This window comes from Rhododendron vialii, chromosome 1a (assembly GCF_030253575.1).
Source record: "Rhododendron vialii isolate Sample 1 chromosome 1a, ASM3025357v1".
Classification (NCBI taxonomy): Eukaryota; Viridiplantae; Streptophyta; class Magnoliopsida; order Ericales; family Ericaceae; genus Rhododendron; species Rhododendron vialii.
In genome coordinates, this window is record NC_080557.1 from 14545751 (window position 1) to 14549948 (window position 4198).

Here is a 4198-nt window from a genome sequence, read left to right on the forward strand (position 1 = left end):
TAGTCTGAGCCGTTTAATAATTAAAAAAAAAAGAGAATGAGAAGAGAGGGCCCGTGAAAAATCAGCTTGATTGGATATATGTACGTGCTCGATCCAATCTTCCAATTTTTCATTCAGATTACATGCGAATTATTCGTGTACAATACAAAGTGGGCCTCACGTGCCAGTATGTGCACCGTCGGTCTCTTTAGTAGCACAAGGACTTGACCCAAAATGGGTATTAAGAAAAGATAACAATTAATTAAATGCGTCATGGAAAAGAGTGAAAGTAAATTTCCCAAAGATAATCATTTGCTTAATTTCATTCACTTCATTTGAATTTTACAACATAAAATACATTTCCACTTGCTGCCAGATGACTCACAAGCAAAACAGCTTCCCTTCCAATACTTAACAAACATATATATTCTCTATCAATTTATTCTAACTATTTTTAGCTTCTTTCCATCATCATGGAATAAAGCACTTTAATTGAAACTGAAATACTCCAAAAGTGGTAGAATTAAAGGAGTAGTTTTAGCCTTCAAATATATCTGAGTTATTCTGTCTAAGCCGTGTGAGGGTAGAGGCGGATTGGAAGACCTTTTTCAGGAATAGACATGGTATCGACAATCATCTTCTCGTTAGGAATCACCTTTTCCCACTTGAACCTTCTCACCAAGTGGTGCATGAACACAAGTATTTCCAATCGGGCGTATTCCTTTCCGGGGCACATCCTTGGCCCTCCGCCAAAGGGTACAAATGTGTACGGAGCTGGTCCGGACTCCTCGAATCTTGAGGGATCGAATTTCAGCGGCTCTGGAAAGAATTCAGCGTTCCTGTGTGTTGAATGCGCACTCCAATATATCTGCATATCAATTTAGAATAGGAAATATATTTAGATATTAATAACAAAATAATTTTCAGCATTTGAAGTAGACGACATGTTAATTGAGTGAATAATTAAGGCCCCGTTTCATTAAGAGAAATAATTACTTAATTTTTAAAATAATGACTTGTCTCATAAAATAAAAAATAAATAATTTAAAAATAAAAACCTTAGCACAATGAAGCCTAAGTCAACATGCAAGCCTAGCTAGAATCTTCACATCAAAAGTTCATATCACTGTCCAGCTCTCATGCACAACCAACCAAGACCTATTGCTCCTCATTAAAAAGCCAAGATCCCTTTCTAGACAGCAATAACAATTAGTACTTATTTTTTAAGAAGACAATTTCAATTTTCATCATTGTCGGGTGGGTACCACATGTTGATAGATCAATTTTCATCAACTCTTTTTAATATCCCCTCTATCCCTCTTCTTTGGTCCCTTTTTGGGATTCTAACTTATTAAGGAAACCTAATAATTTCATGTATGATCACTTGATTTTCGAATTTTACCCTTGAAACATTTAGGCAAAACTGCTAATTGAGACAAAAGAATGGGGACAACATTTAGGAAGGGTAAAATGGGAAATTCTCTGACTTTTAGCCATTTAGTTCTAAAGTGGGACAAAAAATTTGAGACAACTAAAAGTGCTAATTGGGACAAAAGATGGAGACGGAGAGAGTAGATTTTATTATAAACAGGGTTTTTGGCATGGGGTTCTAGTGTTAGGATTTGGCAATTTTTCGGGTTCTCCTCGTTGCAGTTTTTGCTGTATGATCAGTGTTTTGGTTTCGTTGGTCTCTTGCCGACTTCCTTTGGCCCTTAGGCGGCATATGATTATCGGGATTCGTTCGTGTTTTGGTTTCGGTTGTCTCTTGTCGACTTCCTTTGGGCCTTAGGCGGCATACGATTATCGGGATTTGTTTGTGTCTGTCCGTACGTTCACTCCTTGTTATGATGCCATTGTGTCCTGGGTCCCTTAATTGTCTTCAACGATTCAATTTTATGCATTAATATGCTTATAATAATTACCTTCCAACCCTTTGGAATTGAGAAACCATTGTACATGAAATCATTGATGACTTCTCTGAAAGAACCTCGGACTGGTGGAGCAAGTCTCATCACTTCACATGCCACGTTCCATGAATACTTCATCTTCTGAATATCATCCCAATTCAACAATTCTCCTGCTGCTTTTGATTTTGCAATTTCCATTTGCTCTGTTCTCACAAAGTAAAAAAAGTACCTCAAACAAAATACTGCTATATGTTAATAATTTTTTTTCATAGTCTCCAGGTCTTGTAAATGAGAAAATTCTTGTGATAACAAAAAAAAAAAAAAACTCATATTCTCAATTTCGTACAGAAAACCCACCATGCAAGTATAATAAGCTGTGAAAATCAGCTTTTAAATAAAAGTCGTTACATCTCTTATTGGTCATTATGTTGCTGGATTTCAGACATCCAATATCGTGATTTACTTACACGTATCCGATGTATAGCTATATCACCCATACCTATACGTCTCAAGATAACTGCGATTTAAAACCGCGGTGAAAACATAGGTAGACCGTTAGAGAAGCACAAATTCAAATTGAGAGCTTTGAGAGAAGACAGGAATGAGAATTACCTCTGTAGACTCCTTCGTAAACCTCAGGCAACTCAGCAAGAAACTTAACAATGGAAGCACAAGAGGAGCTAGCGGTGTCATGGCCACCAATCAACAGCCCCAAGATCTTATCAGCAATGTCGGCCTCGTGCATGAACTTTCCATTTTCGTCGCTTGTCGAAAGCATGTGTGACAAAATGTCTTGCGTGGGCGACGCTTTTCCCTCAGCCAAATCCAAGTTCCTCTGCTTGATAATGGCTACCAATTCGGTCCTAATGAAATTAGAGGCCTTGATTGCCCGATTAAACGGGGTTCCGGGCAAGTCTATGGGTACAGAAAATATCCCCGCCACCAAACCACTAAAGGGGTCTTCGAACTTGGCCACATGGCTAGGATCTTCGACGCTGAGAAACAATCGACAGGCGATCCAGAACGTGTAGTGCTTTGTTAGAGGGAATACCACCACTTGGTCTTTGTTCTCCCAATCAGTGGCAAAGTGTCGCTGAGCGATCCCGTCCATGATTCCTATGTACCTCTGCAACGCATCCGCCTTGAGGAAGTTGGGGAGCATTTTTCGCAACCGGATGGCCGCTTCTTTCGATGACGTTTGGGTTGCAGTCGGGAAAACTTTGTCGACGGAGCTAGGCCACCATACCTGGACGAGCTTGTTCTCGTTAGAGAACAAGAACTTGTTACCGGCTGCCCCGCAGAACATAACTGTGGGAGAGCCCAAAAGGCTCGTCTTGAATACGGAAGAAGAGTACCTGGCTATGCGATCGAACACGAATTTCTCAGGGTGACCTTTCCATCCGGTGGAGAGAAACTCGAGGCTCTCGCCCACCATTGGGAACCCGGTGCTACCGGGTGGGAGGTTACTGAGACGGGAGCCGGATTTTTTGCCGTATAAAAGGAAGTGGAAAGATAGGGTGACAGAGAGAACAAAGAAGGCCAGGAGAGAGGCATAGAATAGCTCCATGATTGCTACTTCTTGTGTTCTCTGATTGTTGTGTGTCAGTGTGTGTTTTGTAAGGGGAAGAAGCAAATTTATAGGCAAAAGCAGCTTTCCAATGTGGACACAAGGGAGGCTTAAACGTACCTTTAGTTGCATTTATGCACCGAAAAAAGAACAAAAAAATGTGGTTTAAGCTTAAAATCTAAGTTTGCCATATTTGAAAATTAGGGATACAAAATTAAAGGTGGAGTATATACCGGGTGTGATGCTGTATTTCAGAATGTTTTTTTCTTTTTTCAAATCTGTATCTGTGTGACATCGGTCACGTATGTGGAACTCTGTTCTTTTTGTGTCTCTTGGTTAAAAATCCTAGTAGTAGTTTTTTGAGACATGATTAGAGATAGTCTATATATGGTGGGAGATCCCAATCGGATTTTTGATGAGAGAACTTGTATTTGGGGTTGGTGATTAAGTGTCTCTTTGTGAGAGCTTTAATTGTTTGTCACCATTGTTGCTCTTTGGACAATAGTTCTCTTCACATAGTGGAATCGCCTCTCATTTTTTTGCCCGTGGAGTAGCCTTACAGCCTTACGGTCATAAGCCGAACTACATATATCTTGGTCTCTCTAATTCATTTTCGTTGTTTGGTTTTTCCGTTTGTTTTGTTGGAATTCACCCATGTACGTGGGTGATGGTGATGGTGATGGTGATGGTGATGGCTGGCCAAAGTCAAGAACGGATTTGCTTGAGCAGCCACTAATGACTTTTG

At 40.0% G+C, this 4198-nt stretch overlaps 1 protein-coding gene across 1 annotated transcript; it reads right to left on the reverse strand.

The window, feature by feature from the left end:
* Positions 1-532: 532 nt before the first annotated feature.
* LOC131336444 (beta-amyrin 28-monooxygenase-like) lies at positions 533-3527 on the reverse strand. Its single transcript, XM_058372298.1, has 3 exons — positions 2499-3527; positions 1902-2089; positions 533-847 (listed from the first exon to the last, which is right to left on the reverse strand). The coding sequence occupies exons 1-3, from the start codon at positions 3451-3453 to the stop codon at positions 548-550; spliced, it is 1443 nt and encodes a 480-aa protein (XP_058228281.1). The 5' UTR covers positions 3454-3527; the 3' UTR covers positions 533-547.
* Positions 3528-4198: the final 671 nt, after the last annotated feature.